At 36.5% G+C, this 23,171-nt stretch overlaps 1 protein-coding gene across 1 annotated transcript in view; it reads left to right on the top strand.

The window, feature by feature from the left end:
• The window catches only part of LOC135210861 (uncharacterized), a 416,274-nt gene that overhangs the window by 301,896 nt on the left and 91,207 nt on the right, over positions 1-23,171 (top strand). The window contains 4 exon segments of the mRNA XM_064243762.1: positions 18,733-19,173; positions 19,355-19,510; positions 19,919-20,058; positions 21,132-21,354. Of these exon segments, the coding sequence (XP_064099832.1) occupies positions 18,733-19,173; positions 19,355-19,510; positions 19,919-20,058; positions 21,132-21,354 (960 nt within the window).

Here is a 23,171-nt window from a genome sequence, read left to right as displayed (position 1 = left end):
CATTGTGTATGCATTTATTAAAATGAAATGCTTTAAGTAACCGTACGTGGGATTTGAACTTTCATTTTACTGTTTTCATATTTTGGAATAATCCTAGTTCACTAAAAATAAGTTTTTTTTTTTTTTTTCCACCGTCCAAGAAAGACAAGGTTGAGCAGCATTGTAGCAGTGTAGTAGGATGCTTGTTACTATGCTGAAGCGACAATCTCCGAACATCTGGTTGAATTTTATGTCTTCACGAATTTGTTTGTGTTCAGCCATATGCGTCGGACAGCCAGAATCTTCATGTATTCCTAATAGCAACTCGGAAACTTCTCAACTGTTTTTATGTGGCTACGAGAGAGAGAGAGAGAGAGAGAGAGAGAGAGAGAGAGAGAGAGAGAGAGAGAGAAGCAGGTCGTTGGTAACATTTATATATAGTTTTCTTTGTTCCAATATTTCTAATGGTTTCTGTTTCCCGTCCCTTGTAATCCCCCTTCCCCCACGCTCTCGTAATCTCCCCTCCCCCACACCCTCGTAATCCCGCGCCCCCGTATAGTGGGAGACAATTCCCCTATGAATGGGGTAGTAATGGTGACGATTGTCGTTTTGCGATGATTTCTCTCGGCACTGGAATATTTCCATTTTCCCTCATCTGTCTCACAGAAATTGTCTTTATTTATCTCTGTACATCTCCGATGTCTGAGATTTCAGTAGTATCCATTTATTTTCTCCATGTCAGCGTACTTTTCGTTCCTCCCCCTCCTCCCCCACCACCTCCTCATCCAGCAACTTAGTAGATGGAGACGAGTAGAGAGAGAGAGAGAGAGTATGAGATGAGAGAGGATGGAGGGCGGACAGTTGTGTGTGTGAGAGAGAAAGAGTGAGTGAGTGCGAGGGTGTGGTCCGTACCACGGCGGATCGATCTCCCGAAGCTGTGCGTATATGTGTGTGTCCGTCGACAGACAACTAGCTCCTCGACAGGGGAAATTGACGCCGTGTTTCCATACTCTCTCTCTCTCTCTCTCTCTCTCTCTCTCTCTCTCCTCTCTCTCTCTCTCTCTTTCAACACTTGGACTATAAGTGGAAAATTACTTGAGGCTAAAACCACATTAGGTGATAAAACGCTCTCTCTCTCTCTCTCTCTCTCTCTCTCTCTCTCTCTCTCTCTCTCTCTCTCTCTCTCTCATTTGTAAATAACAGTGGAAACTTACTAAAGATGAAGAATCCAAGTTTACAATACGCTTTTGTGTGTACTCGTTTTGTAAAAATTAAATTCTTATATTTAAAGTATTTTTTCTCGTAATTCCATGTCCATGCTATTGCTCCGGGTTTTTTTTCTTTTTTTGCTGTCTTTTAGTAACTAAATTAAAGGTAATGTTCACTTTACCTAAGAAATAATTGCAATGATTAATCTTGATATACTGTTCAGCTTACTGGGTCGTTAATTGAAAATAAACATACCGATAAGTTGTGAAATATGGTTGTTAAATAAACGAAGAGAAATAAACTGGCAATGTAACTCCGTGACATTGAAATATCTTTAAAATGGATAGTTGCATAGTCTAAAGTATTACTAATGTAAGAAAAGGATAGAAATTTTGATTGACTGGTCATAAGTAAACGGATTTAAGAATCCTGATTTGTGATATTCCTTTTATGGATCTTCAAGGTCAACCTTTGAAGACACGGTTGCCCTATATCAGGTGTGACCTTCTTATGCGGAGATGGCCCTTGTGATTGTCTATCTGGGAAAGAGCTGGCCTCGGCCTCAGTGGCCGTTAAGAGGCCGTCCTTCCCGTTTTAATAGATACGGACTGACAGTGGCCCGATACGATACCCTTTACTAAGTTGGCTGCGAGGGCGTGGCGCGTGGGCGTGGCGGGTGGGGGTGGGGGAGAGAGAGAGAGTTCGGGGAGGAGGAAGGGGAAGAATTTATTTTTAAAAAATAGGGATTTACTAGAAAAGAATTGATAAAAGATGAAGTTGCAAACTCTTAAGGACGGAAGAAATATTTTCCTTTTATCTACGTCGATGACTTTCGTACTTGCGACCCCGGTATGTAAGATCAGAGCTCTCTCTCTCTCTCTCTCTCTCTCTCTCTCTCTCTCTCTCTCTCGGGAAAAGGACGCTCAATGCTAAAATTGGTAAGAAATTCAGTAAGATCGGTGAGCTTGTAAAGATATATAACATCTAGAGTGAGGGGTTTGAAGACTTGGAGACTAGTCGCTGAGATTGCTGAAGGAAAGGGGTTTAACCGATTGTCTCTGGTAATGTGTAAGCTCTCTCTCTCTCTCTCTCTCTCTCTCTCTCTCTCTCTCTCTCTCTCTCTCTCTCTCTCATAGCAACCTCGTGCTCTCATACATGTTCTGTTTTTTTCTTAGTTATTAGGTGCTTAGCTACAACTGCATTTTCTCAACTTGAGTAGTGGTGTGCGTGAAATTTTCTGACTGTTGGGGAGTGTATGACGTGTTTAATTTTTTTCTATTATTATAATTACTGAAGAGATAATTGTTGTCCTGTTTCTTAATCTAAAAAAAACATGTTTTTTACTTCTTTATGTAGTTTTCGTACATTTCCAAAGAAGATTAAGGTAATACTGTGTCTTTCTTGGTGTTCTGAGAAATTATAGTTCGTTCATTTCTGTAGTATGTATCTTTTTATTCATTCGTTCAGAAAAAAAATGAAGATTTTGTAATGCCACATATTGTAATATTACGTTGAGTTTTATATGGAAAAGGATATCTACAGTTTTTTGTATTGAGATTTTTGTTTCAAACCTTTTGAAATTTGTGTCCTTATTTAAAGTCACGAAGTGTTCTACTTCATTCCATATTAGTACTGTAGTATTTTTCTTTTTCGAGTCAGTAACAGACATAGAGGTCGGTGATGAGATTGCTATGATCAATATCCTTTTATCCTTCAGGAATTAGTAGTGACTTGATTCGTCGGGCTTTGTTCACCACCGATCCACATTATTCTCTCATGGTGACTGAATCAGCTCTATTTCCGCATTATGAGTTAGAGACTGAATATACTATGCATGTGGATCATTTCCGTGACTATTAGCGGTTCGTTACTAGCAACAAAGCAAAAGAAATGAGGAGTGGGAACACCGTTGTCCCAGAGTTGTTGAGGTACGAGTAATTTCATTAGCTGTTGAGCTTACGATACCTCAGTGGTTATTTTTGTTCCATGGATTCAGCTGGATTCTTTGACGTTTAACACGGAGTAGTTTATGTGCATATTTTTCATTGTGTTTCCGGAGGAATCGTGAAGTTTCGATAGCCAGTCTCCGTACAGTCATGCCAAAGATTCTTGAGCTATTAGTGTGCTGCCGAACAGCTAAAAATCTGTTGACAGATTTTCAGTTATGATGTCATGTATGAAACAGTTAAGCGCTTATTTACTGTTAATTTTGGCCTGTTTGTGTAATGATGTTTTAATCGGATATAATGGATTGGTATCGCGGTGACTGCAGGATAAGGCCAGAATAACATGTCTGTGATGCTTTACCTTCTTTGTGTCCTGAAACTTGTAATCCTGTGCAGAAACTGAGAATCCTTTTAATTACCCACCCATTCATGTAACGTTTTGCTGTACGTTTTTTCTTCTTTCTTTTTATATACGAAGCGTTGCCCAACAAAAATATTTTTGAAAGAGAAGACTATATGCAATATTGAAATTTCTTCTTTGACGCATACAAGTTCTCTAGAGCATTCCTGCGTGATTCAGAAAAACAATAATCTGGTCGTTTTAGAATATGAATATTGTTCAGAAAACAGCTATTTTGATTCGTATTGTGAACGTTTGTTTGTTCTCCTGGTGTTCTATTTTCTACGGTTGTTAACTTTCAGTTCATTCTGATTGCTATGTAGGTCTTCTGAAGAAAGTTATATAGATTTGCGAGGTCATTTTTATTGACGAATCTGCAGTTACATGTATCGGTATATTAATTGTTTTCAGAACAAATTAATGGTGTTTACTGTTGGCATCTGCATAAAAATAAAATGAGTTTTCGAGAATATAGAGGTCTTTGATTCATTAATAAGCCTCAAAATGACTTTTTTTTCGAATGAAATTAATTGTTATTGGGATAAGTTAACAAACAATTATTTATGCAAGTGAAAATTTAAGTACCCACGTGGCATTTCTAGAATGATTCATTAATAAAGTTGTAAATGTCGAAATGATCATCTAATCCTTTTTTTCCCGAGAAATAAAAAAAATAATCACTAGAATATTTTAAGACCTCATTAGAGGAGGAAGTGGTCGGGTGCAATGAACATGCATGTAGGTACACACGTTTGGCGTTAAAGTTTGCATATGTTGGTGGCCACGAGAACCTTCAAGAGATAGGCCTTTCTAACGCTGTCTCGTTTATCACTCGATAGATATTTTACGAAGATGATTGTGTAATTGAACGAATCTTTTATAGTACCTCTCAATGCATGTCCTGATATGAATGAATTATCAGTTATATTGGGGTAGCTTTTTCTATTATATGTTGGGAGCTGTTCTTTGTATCTTTTGTTACCTTTTTGACGAATATAAAGGTTATTTTCTTTGACGAATATAAAGCTTAATCATTCTGCGGTATTGTCCTCTTGTGCCTGTTTCCGCCCAGAGTTGTAAAGACTATCCCAATTGTATTTCTATAGTCTTGTGTTTTTCTCTTTCATTGGAAAGGAGACACTTCTGTTCCTAAACACAGGCACAAATACAGAAACGAGGCTGAAACTGGTAACGAGTGGTTTCTTCTGGAAGCCTGCTAACCGCCGCCAGTTACCCCTCCCTCGTCCCTCGTAAGATTCGAGGACTTCCATCGAATTTAATGTCACTCTCAGACTCGTCATGTACATAACAAGGGACCCGGTCGGTGGTCTGCCTCCCAACATAGACTTCTCAAAAGTCAATGCTTCCACAGGAGAACCCAAAGGTCAAAAGTGCATTGTAGATGTCAAAGAGCTGCTGCTGTTGCTGCTGCTTCTGCAGTAGGGTAGGGAGTCACGGATTTTTATTTATTTATTTTCATTCCTGTTGTTTTATTGCCGCTCTGAATGCTGGTATCGTCGGGTTTTAGTGTGGAGTTAAATGACTTGCCACTTGGTGCGGAAGAAGTTTTTCTTACCATGCATGTATTAAATGACATTAGATGAATCTCTCTCTCTCTCTCTCTCTCTCTCTCTCTCTCTCTCTCTAATAATTCGACGTATCCAGTTTTAGTGGTAAACTCCATGTGTAGGAAATTCACCGAAATCCTAGGTAAGGTCATTCATTGCTCGAGCACCAATGAGTTGGATTTGCTGTCCATGATTTCTTGTCTTTGGCCTCAAGTATTGGATTGTGTAATATATATATTATATATATCTTGACAGAGATTTCCTTCTCAGCAACTCTTTTGGATGCAAATAAACCTAGAAATATTAGTATTATTTTTAAGCGAGTTATATTTGTAAAGTGAGGTGTTAGAATACAAGTAAAAAATCTAATGATTAACTCTGGAGAGTTCACCGACTCGTAGTAAGGAGGGAAGTGTATTGTTCCAAAGTTGATAGTCATAACACTGATGATTTTTTTTTTTTTAAAGAAACTTGACACATGTAAAGTTACTGATGGTTGCCTGGTGTTAACAGCGGTGACATTAGTTGTTAATTAATCGAGACGAAAAAAATTACGCATAGGCTTTTTGCACTGTTCACTTGAGGTATGATTTAGTTGTGGCTGGTTCCATATATATATATATATATATATATATATATATATATATATATATATATATATATATATATATATATATATATCCTAATATGATAGTGTGTGCCCCATGAGTGGTATTTTTGTCAGTTTTCCATTTTGTTTTCTATTTCATTCACACTTTCGTGGAGAAAGTACTGTGAAGAAGTCTCTGGCAGACGTGTTCATTTGAGAGAGAGGAGAGAGATTAATTGGAAACTTTCTGTATAGTCTTTCCAATTCCAGGCCATATAGAGACAGAGAGTTGACACGAAGAGACAGGAATAAAAGGAATTGTCAAATGTAAGGTCCATTTATAGCTGTCTTAAATTTTTCCATATCTCGGCTTGCCCACTGATCTTGGTCAAGTTTTGAGCTCGACGAAAGTATTAAAACAAGACTAGTGGATTAGCATTCCCTAACCGAAATAAGAAAAATTGTGAGATGATTAATTTCCTACCCATAAACGTTGCTACTTCAGCCAAGTTGACTGGTGATCTACCCTGGCTGAGATGAGAGTTAGGTTCCAGCCCAAATATAAACTTGGTTTTGAGAGGTCAAGTGCATTGTGCCGTTTGTGGTATATTAGTATTATTAAACGTTCCTTTCAGCATCACTTCAGCCCTAACTGGATTACTTTGTCTCTGCTGTTTCTTAGTCACTCGGTCTTTTCATACCAGCATATGACTCAGTCGACATGTAGTTAAATAATAATAATAATAATAATAATAATAATTATTATTATTATTATTATTATTATTATTATTATTATTACCACTTGGCCCTATACTATTATTAGTATGCAGAATGAATGTCCGAGCTTCGGACAACTGGGACTTGGCGTCTACGACCGTCTCGTGCACTGCCATTTTAACATTATGGGTACTGCTAATAGTAATAGCAAAAGGTAAAATTTTATCAGGAATAATAAGAATATTTGATGCCGAGTTAACTATAGTAAAAAGACTTAATATGGGTAATGGAAGTTTAACAGTAGTGACAGGAGCGGTGAAGGATTCCAAGTTAACACTCATATTGACAAGTGTGAAGGATTTAAGATTAACAGTAGCTAAAGTAATTGGGAGTTAGATATCTATCGCCTTGACTGTTGATTAATCATTGAAGTGACAGCTGCTGATACAAGGTTAACTGGACTCATGAGCGGTACGTAAGATTCCAGGCTAACAGTGGTAGTACACATGAGGGAGTTTTTAGAATCGGCTGAGGAATTAGACACTGGTCTCTTTTTAAGGTTAGGATAGGCACTGTTAGACTTAACATGAACAAACGAGCTTCAGATACTTTGGCGTCCGTCCTTTCACCCGTTGCTTAACGAATACCGACGAGGATGGCAGTGTAGTAGGTAGATGCATACTGGCAGTAGTTGAAAGAGGCTTTTTGGTGTCTCGGATGAGGAGGCGGCGAGAGAGAGAGAGAGAGAGAGAGAGAGAGAGAGAGAGAGAGAGAGAGGGAGGTTGGTCGTCATGACAACGGCACCACCTATGTGATGACGCCACAAGCAGTTGTGTTGGTGGCGATACAATGGTTTAGACCTCCTCCTCCTCCTCCTCCTCCTCCTCCTCTATACCTTTCATTCCTCCTTCCTTCGCATCACCTCAGTCGTTTTCCACTATCCCCACTTTTACCTTCTTTTCAGGCTTTCCCTCCGTCCTCGGCGTGCATTGCTCGCTCTATTAGTTTTCCTCAACTTCTCCCATTTTGAGAATGGAGAATAGAAGAAAGCTGCACTGCGCACGCAAGCACGCCCACCCACATACATGTGAGCTTGCGCGCTCTCCTGTGGCATGTACACATTTTGCTCTTTCAGGATATCAGCTTTATGGTTTTTTCTTATTTATATATATCATACATGTCCCAGCATCTGAACCAGTGTAAACAGTTCCTCTTCGGAGATTTCCAGTTTTATTGGTAGAAAGAATTGTGTTCATTAGGCATCGGAATCCGAAAACTTTCTCTTTTTTTAGAGATTTGAATAGTAAAGGCGCTTCTTCAATATTGTTTGACCATTTTCAGATCTGAGAACTTTCCACCTTTAGTTGTTAAGAGAAATAGAAATATTCATTCTGTTTTATTGTCAGGCGCTTGGATATGTTAGTGTACTTTTAATGGAAAGAAGTTATTGGCTTTCCATATGGATTAAGATTGAAGGCAGACTACGGCAACAATGTAATGCGATTGGTCGAAATTAGATTTATTACACTTCCATAAATGTCATGTAGTTGACGCAAAACGCGGCTGTCGGGTAACGCGTTTTTTCAAGTGTTGGTGTTATAACGACATCGTTTTAGGTCTCTATTGTTTGTGAGGATATTCCACGTTAACCCTCGAAATCCATCCGTGGGAATTTCTTATCCTTAAATGATGGTAAGTTCTCCGAAGGCTCTTTTCATTTAGTTTTATTCCGTTCTCTCTTGCTGCGTCGTGACGGATGATATGGGGCGCTGTTCAGTGTCTGATCCTTTCAGTGATCTCTGATGCTATATTTGTGCCTGTTGAGTCATCTCAGGTGCCACGTGTAGTTTGCCATACACCGGGTGGGGACCATATAGCCGGTATTCTCAAACTCCAACTATGATCATTATACTTATAGTCATATTATTACCTTCACGAGGGGATTATTTTTGTTTCATGATTGACTTTGTTCCTTTAATTGCAAAATATATATGAAAATGTCTCGTTTTTTACGAAAAGTTTGCCAAATGTGGGCGACGTGACCGGCAACAAGTGACTAGATTTGGGGAAAGATAGGAATTTATTTTTTGAGGGAATGGACGGTTCACGGCCTTGCTTCTCAAACGTTCCAGGCTTAAGAAACCGAAACCTTACGAACTCTCACCGTAGATTTAGTGAAGTTAATCTTTGTAGCACTTTAATTAAGAAAGTTTTACTGAAGGTTGTCTCATCTTTATCAGTAAGATTTTGTCTGGTTTTCGACACTTGGCTGCTCCTGCCTGCCAAAAATGAGGGCTCATGGGAGTTTGACGTTTGCATAGGTGTGAACTCGAGTGATTTATATTTAGGTCTCTAGTTTTTGTAACAAGTATATATTATCTGTATAAAATATGCATGTTTTGTCTAAACTTCTCAAGAACAGGTAAACAGGTTTCATATAGATGAAACTTGGCTGATTCATTCATATTCTGAGTTCTGAAGATAATTTACTTTTGGGAGAAATTAGTCAAATACTAAGGTTAAAGATTTTCGACGGTGCTGTAAATGTTTCATGATCAGTTACTATTTTTTTGGCTTCCTGACCATTTTGATCAATTTTAACGATATTTCCAAGAGAATTATGTTTGCAAAATTTGGCCCTGAAGGTCAAGGTCACAGAACAGTGTAGATTGCTAATATGTAACATGGAGTCTTAGGAGCAGGAAAAGGATATAAGTGCTACGGTAGACATCAACTGCCGCAGATCTGTTTAAGCTGAAATGAGCCCGTGAAATCATGCTGTTGAATGGCCATAGGTAACTCTTTAAAACAGATTAAAGATTTCCGTAACATAGGCGTATTATATAATAAGTTTTAACTATCAGACGATACATTCAATATTTAATATTCGTTTGGACAAATTTTAAAGTACATTATGAACAACGAGTGGGGGACAGCCCAAGACACGAGTCCTCAAGGTTGACGGGGAACTTCAGCAGAAAGTTTCATTTGCTTCCGAATATCAAGGAACGAGTTGTCAGTGTGGCAGGCGAGTGTGCTGACACAGCGTCGCGCCTGCCCTCAGAAATGGTCTCGCTCTCCGTTCCCACCCTTTAACTTTTGAACTTATTGACGAACGCTTTACAGCTGTGATGTTTGATGTGTTGTATGTATAGGCATGCGCTTCTCGTTGTAATGGGAGTTGGGTGTTTTATATATCTGTTGTTACGATAGGTTTGTGAAACTGTTGAAGATTCTGTGTAACGGGAACCAATATCCTCCGTCTCTTTCGGTTGTGGATTTTTTTTTTCGTCGGTTCAGCAGTTTCATCCTCCATCGAGCAATAATGGGATAGACACCTTAGCTTTCCTCTGAGATCTAAGTAGCTGAAACAGGGGCCCCTCCCCCTAGCCCGTCTACGAGAATTTCTGGGATTTGTTTCTTTTGTAGATTTTTCTCTATTTTTATTCATTAATTTCACCGGGAACCACCATTTGGCAGAGGAAATTTTGCTATGCTCTTACGACAAAACCGGTTTATTCATGTAGAATTTTCACGGCACGTCAGTCTTTTGCAAAATCCCTTCAACCTCAGTCCTTATTAATTAACTTACCTCTTGACTCAGCCTCGCTTTCAGCAACCTCACCGTTCTTGACACTTACCGAAAGTTCGTTCTTACTTTTATTTTTGTTTTATTTCTGAATTTCATCATTATGATTGTCTAGTATTTGCCCTCAGTTTTATTTTAGGAAGAAGCCTCTGTTTTTGTTTACCATCCTGGCATGTTTATGTTATATTACGGCCACATTAACACTGTCTCTCTCTCTCTCATTAATTGTAGATTTCTCTCTCTCTCTCTCTCTCTCTCTCTCTCTCTCTCTCTCTCTCTCTCTCTCTCTCTCTCTCTCTCTCTCTTTGAGAAGGACAGATTTAAGAGCTGTAGGAAGGAGTTTTCTGATCTGAAATCGAGAACATTCCAGTCGAAGAATAAAGAGCAAGTTGTGAGTCGGCAGAGCCAAGACTTTGAAGAAGAGTTGTCAAAATGATTGACTTTGGTGTTAACATTATCTGTCAGTATTGTAGTTTCTGCTGGATTGGAATTATGATGTGTTTGCTTTGTTTTTCTTCAGGTATTGTTTCAGAACTTGGGTTCTTTTATGTTACTCATTCTGTTACCTAGAAGTTGGATGTCATCGCATGTTTCGGTAACATGTGTTCCCTGAATATTTTCTTTTAGATTTTTGTCGAGGAGCGATGGCTTTAGTCCGTGAACTTCGGAAGTTTAATTCTAGTCCAAGGTTAAGGCTGATGGACCAAACTCTGCCTTTGCTTTAAAAAAAAAAAAAATGAGATTCCGAAACTAGAATCTCTGTTAAAATATGTCGTTGAAACTTTCACATCACTCTTCTCCCCTGAAGAATGTTCAATGATCTTTGCACTGGGGAAAATGAGCTGGATAAAAAAAAAAAATCTTTGGTCTACTTTTTAAACCTGCTCTCTCGCGTGCACTTTTGTTCCTGAACAATAAAGATTCGCCCGATCTTTTATATATTACCATGCTTCATCTCGTGAATTTTTATTATTTTATTTTTAATGAACAAACTTCATTGTGAAATATTACTGCGTAATTGACGTCTTAGTTAAATAACTGGTAATCGTTGGATTGCTCCCACTGTCTGCGTCTCTCTTTTGTCAAGTTTTAGTATTCTCTTCCTAATTCTGTTTTCCATGATGCTTGTTATTTGTTTTGTTTCTTTCTACAAAATTGCTCCTCCAGTGGCTCTTAATCTGTATGAAATTATTCTCATCGCGCTGGTCTGGCTAATAGGCAATATTGAACGGATGCTTGCAGATGATAGACACTAATATGCTGCCCGGTTTTTGTTTCGTTTTTGAGAGAGAGAGAGAGAGAGAGAGAGAGAGAGAGAGAGAGAGAGAGAGAGAGAGAGAGAGAGAGAGAGAGAGAGAGAGAGAGAGAGAGAGAGAGAGAGAGAGAGCAAATCTTTTTGTTTTGCTGAGTTGTTTTGTTAACAGTATTTCATTTGATATTTGTTAAAGGGTTTTTAAATATTTTTGCGTTTATAATATTGTAAAATAAGGAGTAGCTCTCCAGTGGAATTACATAACGATATATATGTCTATATGTATTATGTGTATATTATATATATATATATATAGATATGATACACACAGATCTATATATATATATATATATATATATATATATATATATATGTATATATATATATATATTATTATTATTATATATATATTATATATATATATACACAGATTTTTCTTAAATTATTTCATTTCATTGGTCAAAGACTTGTTTTTCGCTGACTATCGAAAATTCGCTTTATCTATTAATTACAGTTTATACCAACTGCGTAAACTGTTATTGAAATTTAATCGTGTTGATTTATAAGTATTGTTACGTGCAACTTGACGCGTCCAAGGATACTGTCAAAAGTCTTCACGCTTATTGTTTTGATTATACAGGACCGTTAATCTCATACATTTTCTTGCCTGTTCTGTCAAGGAAGTTAAAAAGAGTTGTTCGTTTTATTCTTGGAATAACAAACCACCTTGTTATTACCAAAAACCTATACCTGGTAATGGTCATAGAAATTGCTTAGAGTAGTGCTTGTCAGGACTATAGATTTTGTAGTGTTATCAAACGTCTTGCATATACGTTTATCTTGCCTATGCAAGGGGGCATATAAATTCAAGGCCTTTACATAAACTTTACAGCTTTATCATGTTTCACATACGCTAACTGTATTCAATACATCCAATAGAAACAACTGGTATTTCTGTACTTGAAATACATGGTAAACTCTCTCTCTCTCTCTCTCTCTCTCTCTCTCTCTCTCTCTCTCTCTCACACACACACACAAAAGGTTGCGGCCTTCCATTTTTTAATCTCTCTCTCTCTCTCTCTCTCTCTCTTCGTCTCTCTCCTCTCTCTCTTCCCCTCTCCTCTCTCTCTCCTCTCTCTCTTCTCAAGGTTGCAACCTTTCATTTTTAGGCGCAAAGAACAGACGGCCCTGTGAGAGACGAATATACCCTTTGTTCGATATGAAGATTTGTCTGTGGCATATGGCTGCTGCATAAAAAGAAGATGCTTACTGCATCTGTTTTATCTGCTGTATATCTATTTTTAGTTTCTTTTGCACGACCGGATCAGTTTCCCCGCAAAATGTAGATATAGTAAATGCATTTGACATGTAACCTTTAGCGGATAATTCTCTCTCTCTCTCTCTCTCTCTCTCTCTCTCTCTCTCTCTCTCTCTCTCTCTCAAGGTACACTTCCTGTCATTGATACACACGTGCTGTGGTTCTTTGTACCGATGGAGCGTCGAAGCCTTATAATGATAGACGTCCCCCGCATAGTCAGTGGCTTGCACGTCCAGTGGCGTTGTGAGATTTTTCAGGTTTCCCTGTTTAGAGTTAGATTTTCTGCAAAGTCAATGGAAATACTCTCGGCGTTGCTTCTTCTTTTTCTTCTTCTTCCCTCCCTTTCATCCCTACAGCCTCTTCTTCCGTAGTACAGTGTAGGTTTGAAAAGAAAAACATTCTTAGAAGTAGACTATGTTAGTGACCTTCCTTTGTTTTAATCTTTCGTTTGTTAAACTTAACAGGATTCTGTTGTCGGGGTCACTTGTTTCAGGTTGACTTAGTGTTGTGGAAGAACCAGGATAGGTAGATTCTGCTATTGCAGTGTTTTGTAAGTAAAATAAACGATAAAAGAAAATGTGAATTTAGATAGTTTGTACTTTAACAGCCAGACATCCTTGTCATGAGTGCAACCTAATAAAAAAAAGTAAAGAAATTTCCTTTAAATACGGGGCCGTGATGTAATAGATAATTTATGTTAAAAGAATACAGTGTCAGGAATGAAGTTGCTATGTCATGAGATTTTTTTTTAAGTATAAATCATGGAATTGTATAAAATCTTGTCTGATTTTGTACATTAAGATCCGTTTGTTCACATATGGTATACAAATAGAAAGAGGAAGCAGCTTTGTTAACAAATTCGTTCCCTTATGTACGCGATGATTTTCCCACCCTATATTATTTTATAATATTTCTGGGACACATTCAGTGTTAATGCATATGATTAAGTTTGGGAGCATAGACTAAAGAGATCGCTTCTTCAGCCATCATACCATCTTCATTGTATCAGGTCTTTGGCGTCTTTATAGCATTTAAATATGTTATGTCTATTATGAAATGGCGCTTAATTTGATTCAGCCATTTGTATGATTGATTTTCATGTCAGTAATTACATTAAGATTATGCACCCTTCCAGTACGTGATACCGTTTTATCCTCTCTCGGTCTCTCATCTCTTTCCTCGTCTCTCTCCTCTCCTCTCCTCCTTCTTCCTCTCTTCTCTCTCTTTGCATTGATGAGCTCAGTCTCTTATTTTTTCTCTGGAGCCCTTACGAAGCCTCCATCTCATCTGTTATTCCGTCCATGCTTAAAGCGAATAAAGTAACGGATAGCCAAGGAGAATAAGTGGATTTGTCTTTTAATCATATCTTGATCACCATACGTCATTTAACGACGGAAAGTGTTTTTGTTGTAAGGGTTTTGCGCCTTTATGAGTACATATATAAGCATTATAGATAGTTGCCATATGAGCCGAAATGCTGAATCATGCGTTGACTGTAATTCTTATATTAGTTTGATGAAAATTATTATTTCATATGAAACTGAGCTATCTTAGTTGAACCTGAGGACTTACAGGTGATGATAGTTCACGTTAATACAGTTAGATTTAGCTGTGATTGATTCCAACCCTATTGGGTTGGGGATTACATCGTCTTTGCCCATCACTGTGTCGAATTAGATATTATTTGTTTTAGTTATTAAGAGCTTTATTTGTCGCAGTTATTGAAAGCAGTGATGTTATATCAGACTTCGTAGTTGGGTGTAAGGTAACAGATAAATCAGAATTGCGCCCCTTGTTGGGATCGTCGAAAAGTTTAGGGGCGTCGCATCTTGGCTCCTGCAGCAGGATATCCAAGAGCTTGTCCATATCATGCTTGTTGTATTGTGATTGATGTTCATCGGACTGACTCGAGTTCTAGAGTTTTGTTGGAATTGAGGGACAGAGGTTTCATGTTTTATTCGATGTAATAGTAGATTTGGACCCAAGTCCTCTTATTTTGTATTTCCGTTAATTTTATTCGTGTTCATGCCTACGATGGATGTTACTTAGTTTTGCTTGCTCTTAATTTGAAACAATATTTCAGGCCTTGAAAGGTTTCAGCCTTTTATGTAGTTCTGTAGATCGACGGCAATTCTCTATCTATTTGGGGGAACAGTTCTGGCGATCAGTTATCTATAATTGATCTGATCAACGTAATCCATAGCGTGCACATGGTGTTACCTTTTCCACAGTTTCCTTTGATTTCTTTTTTACCAGTAGAATATATTAGGGCGTCGGAGATTATGGCTTAATATTTAATAGTGATGGGGTTTCTGTGTGAAACAAGATCTTGATAAAAATATCGAGATTTCTTCCCAAAAGTCTGGTTATTGAGGTTACTGTTATCTTGTCCTTGTTATTGTCGTGATTTCTATTACTACGTTAACATTCAAATCAGACTTAATAAATGTTTATTACTCTCTCTCTCTCTCTCTCTCTCTCTCTCTCTCTCTCTCTCTCTCTCTCTCTCTCTCTCTCTCTCTCTCAGCTGAGGAAAACTATTATTACTTAAGAAAGTCATGCTTAGCATTGCTACGGGATAAGTCTTCTTATGTCATAGTTTTCTTAGAATGTTATGAATCGTGACTCATTACACGAAATGTAATGGCATATAGTTTTGAACTGCAGAATTATCAAAGGATGGGTGGTTTTTATTTTTCCGCACTCGTATGCTTTATGAATAACAACAACAGTAATGGTTCAATTAGCAGGCTACTAAGGGCTTTAAGGAGCCCTGTTTTTTTCGTTCCAGTTTATTATGATTTTTGTTATTATTATTACAGTATTATTATATTATTATTAATTATTATTGATGGTAAATTTTTGTACAAGTTGTAGAAGAAAGAAGGTTAGAGTGTTATACCTTTGATGATGTAGTCACTTGAATAGGCCATATTGGAATTTACAGCGAGATCGAGATATATATATATATATCTATATATATCTTATATATATATTTATATATATAGATATATATACATATATATATCTATATATATATATATATATATATATATATATATATATATATATATATTGTATGTGTACAGTTGGCAAGAAAATAGAAGATAGTTTTCATTAACTTTTGTCCATCGAATTTCCCATTTGTTTTTTACTGAGAAGACATTATCTCCCTAAATGTACTCCAGAATATGAAAATGCAATGCAAATTACATCATAAGTTAACACTGCAAAAAAAATTTCAGATACTTAAAAACACGATATATATGTCCGAAGCAATTGGAATTTCTCAGATGGATTCATTCATAGAGATCTGGAAGATAGTGAGAATTTCTGATTGTGGTAGTACTACGTATCACGTTGACAGTATTTACTAGTTTTCCTTTATGAATGGGACTATTATTGCATCATCGTAATTGGTGACTGTAATTATTATAGTTTCTACAAATTTATGATTGTATTCCAAAGCGTTTAAAGTTAGATGACACTTTGATTACTTTGACGTTAACGTGAATCGAATGCTTCTTGGTTTTTACAAAGCTACTGTCATTAAAAAGAAAACTCTATCAAAGTTAAAGTAGGCTGCATTACTTTGCCGCAAAGCTGAAAGATCTCCCAACACATCAGCATTTTTTGCATGATATAAAACTTTAATTGCCTATGCAATAGTTATCAAATTATTTGTGGTAATAAATATTTTTTCCTTAACACAGCCTTTTTCATGAATGATTTGTGGATGAAACCCAATTTTCAAAAGTACAGACTATATCAAGAGAGCAAGAATGACCATAGTCTGTGAAATTCTCCTCGTCTTTTTACAATCTTTGAATGTTACGGCAACTGTTGAATGAACTCAAGATTAGGGTATGAATTTTTTTTAGAGAATTATCTTGACTAGTATGGACCCTTCATATTTTATCTAGCATAGTGCAGCACGATCTTGACAGCTATATCACCCTGTTTTCCAGGTATATGTGCACCGACTCACCAGTCTCTCTTCTGGCCTTTCCCCATCACAAGTTCATCACCAATACTATAATTTTCTCTCTCTCTCTCTCTCTCTCCCTCTCTCTCTCTCTCTCTCACACTTCTAAAACATACTTTAAAAATATATATCACAGTCTCCCAAAGAAAATATAATGAAATTAAATAGCAATAAATATGCCTATACTTTCATATAAGCAGATTGAATTTTTCATCATTTTAGTGTCAGACATCACTTATAAGAAAGGTTTCCTTGTAGGTTTTAAAAAAGAATGATCGATATTCTACTCTGAACTGACGTTACCAAAACAACATTCACGAATAATATGGAGCCTGACACTACATTCAAGTATAAATGATTATAGGACCTCAACAGAATCTTTATGGTTTAAAGTTATATACTGGAAACCTAGAAATCAACAAACACAATGATTTTGAAGCTTTGTCCCCTTTCTAGAGTTGCCAGGTTTGGCATTATTGAGCAATATGTGTCCGAAGATTTAAGCAACTGTATCTTCATTTTTCTTGCCAATAGTACACCGTACATACCCTGAAGGCTAATGGAAGATTCTTCTTGGTTAGCATATATCATTTACGTATACTGGCAAATAATAGTTGTTAATTTGGTAATAATCTTTATGCAAGTTAAGCTGTGGTAACAGATTTACTTTGTAATATGACAATTAATCTGATTTAGTCCAATAATTGGTATTTAGCCTACCTTGGGTGTGGAAAAACAGATCACATTGAAAAAATTAAAATAAAATAATTTCTTTATGTCATGTAGGCAAAGCTAATCACGAGAACCATCTACTAATATAATATAATATATATATATAATATACATCATATATATATATATATATATATATAATATATATATATATATATATAATATATATACATGTATATATATATATATATATATATATATATATATATATATATATATATATATATATATATATATATACACAGTGGTCCCCCTGTATTTGCGGGGGATGCGTACCAGACCCCCCCGTGAATAGTTAGAACCCGCGAATGTTTGCAACCCCTATGAAAATGCTAAAAACAGCCTATTTTGTTAGTTAAAACTCAAGAAAAACCCACTAAAAATTTTCATACTTGGTTTTTTTAATAGTTTTATCACAAAAAGTGCATTTTATGATGAAATTCATCAAAAAAAACCAGGAATTTGTGGATATTTATCATAGAAAAATACCGCAAATGCGCGAATTTTCCGTGAATAATGCAGGGAAACATTCCCCAGAGAAATCCGCGAATGTGTGAGTCCGCGAATCTGGAGAACGCGAATACGGGGGGGTCCACTGTATATGTATGTAATATGTATGTATGTATGTATGTATGTATGTATGTATGTATGTATGTATGTAATAGAAAATGTGTTGTCTTGAGAGGTTACTTAGGTGGTTATGATTTCTTACAAAAACTAAATCGTTGGTGTTTTCTTCTCCCGAATGCCTGATTCTCATTCTCAGTGTTAGCTTTGGTAGGCGATGGGGGTCACATACATTGATTAAGCAGTGTAGCATACTAGTTTCAGCCACATCACATTACAGTGGGACACCTTTACTCCTTCCTAGGGTTGGGATAGCTCAGTGCAATTCCTTATTGAGTTGCATCTAAGCAAAATTTTGTGCCTTGATTGTGAGACTAGCGGCTCGTGGATTTTGAAGACAACTTAGTAGTTTTTCTATGCTAAAATATATAACTGGCTCTTATTTTTTCTCCCAAGACATTTAGATATAACTAACACTTGAATTGTGTTCTTTTCACTAATTTTAAGTAAAGTAATTGATATGCAATTTCATATTTGTAAACAGACCCTTCAGGTCTGTTTCTGATTTTTTGTTTTACATTATCGTTATGTGAACTCACAAGTGTGAACAAATCATGTTTCTCTGCACAATTTACAGATGTATGAGGTTACCGTATGTTTATAATGCAGTGTCTCTGGTCATTGTTTTTATTTACTGTGTAATTGAAAACTTCCATTGTCATTTTTATTTCTTATTGTACTACATATAGCTTTTATGCTGCCTCTTATTTTTTGTTCAAAAGAAGTATTGATATGAGCAGATACTATTGTTATGATCTGCAGGAAGGTATATGCCTTTTCCAAAATGTTCATATTGATATAAGTTTTTTTTCTTTTTTCAGATTGACTACCCAGATGTTCAGTTGATGCGTCCTTGTCAGCGGGGATCCTGCAACACCATGAGCCTGGAGAAACTGATGGCTTTAGAGCAGGATGAGGTCAACATCAGACCAGTGGGACGTGGGGCACCTCCACCACCTCCGGGCCATCACCATGCACATCAGTTTGAAAATGAGCAGATCCATGGGCAACACATCCCTCATCCTCATGACCCATACCTCCCTGACTTGGTCATGGGTAGCAGCATCCTACGCGGTGCCCGTAGTAGGGGCAGCGTGGGTTCATCAGTGCGGGATGGTTCTGACACTTCCAGTGCCTACTCCGGATCAGATACTATGTGCCATTCTTTGCATTCATCATTGGAACCAGATGATGTCGATCTCTCAGGACTCACTGAAAGTGCCGTAGATTCAGATGAAGAAGATCTGGCTGAGAGTATGGAGGTAAATGTCATTGTGGAAGCTTGTGTTGTTCATCTTCATTTCCCATTGAATATTTTTGTTCTTATATATCTACTGGTGTTGTATACCTCTAGATTTCATGATAGCTTGATTGAATTGTTGGTCTTATAGGAGAAAGATTGCCTAAATTATTTAACTTATTTTTGTTGTGTTTCATTTCCAGAGTTTAACTGTTCGTGATTGCGTTAGAGAATGTTTAGAAAAGGACCCCAGTGAACGAACAGAGGATGATATTGAAATTTTACTGGAGTTTACTCAACGTCTGCAAGCATTTTCCAATATGACACTTGCTGTCAGGAGGGATATGTGTCAAGCCATGGTATGATTAATGGGAAAAGCACTATACATACTGCTAATATAGTTATTTTGCATAATCTTATAATAATTAAGAACAATGCTGAACATGAGTACCAGTGTTTGTCATTATTGAGAACCCTCACAATGTGTAAACATAAATGATTAAAGAATGAAGAATAGAATGACACTTCAGGAGTAGATTAAAATGTATCTCCATAATTAAAAAGTGAATTAGGAATTAGCTTTCAAGAAATAGTTCATGAAGTGGTATCTGTTAAGTGTCAGAAGGTGACTTTTATCTTGTTGGAGCACCTCCAAGATTAATTGCAAATTATCTGAGGTTTCCTTTCTGCAAGTGAAGGAAAGTTGAAATTAATCATCACTTTAAGAAGCTGTACCACAATTCACATCATAAAAACTTTACTTTCAGGTATTTGCTGTTGTTGAGGATGCCGGCACCATTCTTATGCATCAAGGAGAAGAATTAGATTCATGGAGTGTCATTATTAATGGGCATGTCGAAGTAACGCAGCCTGATGGTTCAGTTCATGAACTCCATCTGGGTGACAGGTACAGTTCTACATTATTTCAAAGTTCTTTTACTTTTGAGAGCTTTTGCAAATGCAGTGGATGATATTATTTTTAAGTAGTAATGATCTTCGATAGTCTCACGGTAAGACACTGAATAACTATAGTTTTTCATGCTGTGTGACTGTGATATACCATTAAAAATGTCATTGTAGCTAGCATACCTGTGCATCCAGGTTTTGCATATGTGTGCATCCAGATTTTGTATAAAGGTAATATGTATGTTTTGCCATGATGAACATTACTATTGTTTGTGAGTACGTATACTATTAAAGTGAATGAATGAGCTTATGTCAAGGAGAATTTCATTCGTTATTGATCTGATTTTATTGAGTCTCAATTACAGTAATTATGGTGATAAAAGTTTCACGTTGGAAAATCATAAATTATATCACCAAGTTTGTCAACGTTTACATTCAATCTGTTGTTCGGCTTCTCTTTGGCTTGGAATGTCAAACAGATAATTAAAAGATTAATTAATTTATTGTAAATTATGTGGCATTTAGATTTTCTTTAAGCTTATGTCCAGTGGTAGGTTTAGATAATATATTTTTTCTACTTTTATCACTGCAATACATTAGTGTCTTCTGAATTTCTGGTCTAGGGAGTCTCTGAAAGGAGAATATTTGTCAGTCAGAAAGTTCACAGACCTTTGCTGATATCAGGAAACCATCCAATAAATCTCCATAAGTAAAAAAGAAAAATAGAGCATAGATGTTTTTAGTACAGTATAATGAAAATTTAGATAACATATTGTCTTTAAAACTTGATTATGCTCTGCCAGAAAGCAGAAAAAATACGTTGTGTATGAGATAAAGTTGATAATTTTTGCAAAATGTAATTTTTTAAGATATGTAATATTACACAGTTGCTATTGTATGGAGAAAATAAAGTTACCTTGTACTAAGAATAAGTGTACTTTAGATAATATGTTTTAGTAATGATCACAATATGATGCCAGGAATCATTGTAGGACAAACTGTAGAAATGTATGAAATTTGTGTGATAACAAGCACAGGACATTGACTTACTGACATTATTCTTATTTTATTTAGCTTTGGGATCACCCCTACAATGGAGAAGCTTTACCATCAAGGTATCATGCGCTCCAAAGTGGATGACTGTCAGTTTGTGTGTATTCGTCAAACTGATTACTACCGTATCCTACACCGAGGAGAAGAAAATACTCGCCGTGTAGAAGAAGATGGAGTTGTAGTGTTGGTAACAGAACAGAGGCCAATTGATGGTGGCAATAGGAAAGGCAACATTGTGATCAAGGTCAGTTTTAGAAATGTTTGTTGAGTATCAAATATTTTTAGTTGTGCTTTGTTACCTTTTTGGGGTAACTAACTACTTTTTGCATGATTGGTATGGATGAGATTCATCTTAAATATAATTTTGTTTTTATTAATTACGACAGGTTGTTTATGCAAGTGTTTTTTGGAAAAATGTTCAGTTTATTTTTTTCATGTGGTAGCTACAAGATATTTTTGTGAATTTTAGATGTCCCCCATGAACACTGCTGTAAACAATAGACCAGTGGTTCTCAAACTTCTCCAACTAATGGAACCCCTTTGCTTTTGCTGGTACTCTTGCGGAACTGCAGAACCCACTACAACCCCCTTACCCAATATTGGCGGAAACCCCCCCTCTACACACACACATACATGCAACTATAAAAAATTGCAGTTTATTATGTACTCTATATCAAATTTCTTACCTTATTTAATGTGATGGGTGAGCTTGTTAAACAAGCTGGGAGCAGAGACCATCAAAATCTGAAATATGTTAGTTAACTGCGGACGCATATCAGGTGCTTTATACAATTTGCGTTGGTATTTGTTTTTGGTTGTAATATAGCAAGAGAAAGCTGCTTCACACATGTATGTATGTTGTTGCAAAGGGCATATGTTTCAATGCTCTTTTTGCTAATTCTGGGTACTTATGCAATAAGTTTGCCCAGAAAGGTAGGAAAAAGTCTTTATTGTATTTAGAGGTCAGTTGAAATGTCAATTGGCTGTTCTTTTTCAGTCACTGACAGATTCTGCTTCATCACAATATCTGCATCCATGAATGGGTTGCATAGCCATGTCTGCAGGTCTGACTACTTGGGAAAATACTCTCATAGATTATCCTTTAATAGCTGTCAACATAGATTATCCTTTAATAGCTGTCAACCAGTTGTAAGGAGTTTTCGTTCAGGAATTGTGGCAATTTGGCTAACATTCTGTCTGGTTTTTCTTTACACAGCCAATCCATCAAAATGTTGATATTAGAACCTTGTAATGATAAGTTAAGCTCATTTAATTTTGAAAATATATATTTGCAAGATAGGCCACCTTACATACCCAGACTTCATCAATGAACTGGGTTGACAGAGAAGACATGTGCTCTCTGAGAAATACTTCAATCTCATTTCTCAATTCATACACACATGAAAGAATTTTACAGTGAGCTAGCCAACCCAATGAGGCAAACACTCGAGAAGGAAGAGGCCTTGCCTTGATGAAATTTGCTACCTTGACTACTTCATTAAGTTTTCACAGCTAGTACATCTCTATGGAGGCAGCCATGCCTGTGCTCCAAAGCAGGTGCAATGTTTTTTTTATGAGACCAATAACACCCTTTACTGGGCCTGTCAATTGCCTTTGTACCATCGGTGCACAGGTCCTACCTAAGATCATTTTTGGTGAAGAAAGTGTCCAAGATCTCAAATGTGTTCTCACCTCCTTTTGCTTCTATAGCAGGGCACAAGAGCAGATCTTTGTGCACAAACTCGTCTGAAACATATGCAAACACAAGGAGGACTGCTAGACCTGCAACATCCGTAGATTCATCAAGTTGAATGAAGCCCAAAGGACTTTTTATGTAATTTATTAACACTGTTTCACAATTTTCTGCCTTCTCTGATTCAGTGTGATGCAGTGTTATTTTGATAGGGGTGTAGTGTCAAGAATCTTATCTGTGCTTCTCTCCTAACATACAGGAAATCACACACACATATATATATATATATATATATATATATATATATATATATATATATATATATATATCTATATCTATCTATATATATATATCTATATATATTATAT

This window comes from Macrobrachium nipponense, chromosome 4 (assembly GCF_015104395.2).
Source record: "Macrobrachium nipponense isolate FS-2020 chromosome 4, ASM1510439v2, whole genome shotgun sequence".
In the NCBI taxonomy this organism is placed as follows: Eukaryota; Metazoa; Arthropoda; class Malacostraca; order Decapoda; family Palaemonidae; genus Macrobrachium; species Macrobrachium nipponense.
Note: the sequence above shows the minus strand (reverse complement) of the source record. Positions and strands in the feature narration are given on the sequence as shown.